Consider the following 1096-nt stretch of genomic DNA (forward strand, 5'->3'; position numbering starts at 1 on the left):
GAGTTACGTGTAATAAATAGACAAATAAATTACAGGTACACCCCTCTAACAAATGAATAAATACATAATAGTACAACAACTATATTTGTCTAATATCCCCCTTCAAGCGAATCGGTGGCGGACCAAGACGAAGCATGCGACGAAACTGCTCAAACTGTTGTCGTGGAAGGCTCTTAGTAAAGATGTCCGCTACCTGAAGCTTGGTAGGAACAAACATGGTAACGAGTTTCCCAGATACAACGAGCTCACGAACAAAATGGTAGTCAAGATCGATATGTTTGGCGCGCTTATGAGATACCGAATTCTGTGTGAGAAATAGGGCACTCTGATTATCACACAAGATGGTCGGACGGCCAGTGGGAAGAAAGTGAAGCTCACACAACAAGTGAGTAATCCATATGAGTTCAGCAGCGGTGTTAGCAATGGCTCGATATTCAGATTCACAACTGGAGCGAGAGACCGTAGGCTGCTTTTTGGCGCTCCAGGATACAAGATTACCCCCCAGGAATATCGAGTACCCATATGTGGATCGGCGCGTATCCAAGCAACGAGCCCAATCCGCATCAGAATAACCGACAAGATTCGTGGATGTGGGTCTCGAAAAGGTAAGACCATAGGAGAGGGTACCCTTAACATATCGGATAAGTCGCTTGACCGCCTGATAGTGATCAATAGTAGGAGCCTGAAGAAACTGGCTAACTTGATTAACGGCATAAGAAATATCAGGACGGGTAATGGTCAAATATTGCAAAGCCCCAACAAGAGAGCGATAATGAGTCGGATCCTCATAAGGAGTACCAGATGCAACAAAAGAGACATTTGGAGATAGAGGGGTTGCCACGGTCTTCGACTTAAGTAGGCCGGCATGGGAAACAATAGCATGAGCATACTTGGACTGGCTAAGAAACAACCCGGACGAAAGACGCTTGGCTTCCAAACCGAGAAAGTAGTTGAGGTGACCGAGATCCTTTATCTTGAATTCGGTGTGAAGCTCGGAGATAAACGAGCGAATAACAGCCGAGTCGGAGCYCGTGAGGATAAGATCATCCACATATACTAGTAAGTATAAGATATAAGCACCACGTTTAAACACAAA

General features: G+C 45.1%; 1 protein-coding gene across 1 annotated transcript in view; it reads right to left on the reverse strand.

Annotated features, from left to right (window-relative positions):
- The window catches only part of LOC112505318 (molybdopterin biosynthesis protein CNX1-like), a 30256-nt gene that overhangs the window by 3327 nt on the left and 25833 nt on the right, over nucleotides 1–1096 (reverse strand). Inside the window, exon 12 of the mRNA XM_025109257.1 lies at nucleotides 124–1056. Coding sequence (XP_024965025.1) covers nucleotides 124–1056 — 933 coding nt within the window. The remainder of the gene's footprint in view (nucleotides 1–123; nucleotides 1057–1096) is intronic.

The sequence above is a fragment of the Cynara cardunculus genome (genome assembly GCF_001531365.2).
Source record: "Cynara cardunculus var. scolymus isolate 2C chromosome LG 1, CcrdV1, whole genome shotgun sequence".
Taxonomy (NCBI): Eukaryota; Viridiplantae; Streptophyta; class Magnoliopsida; order Asterales; family Asteraceae; genus Cynara; species Cynara cardunculus.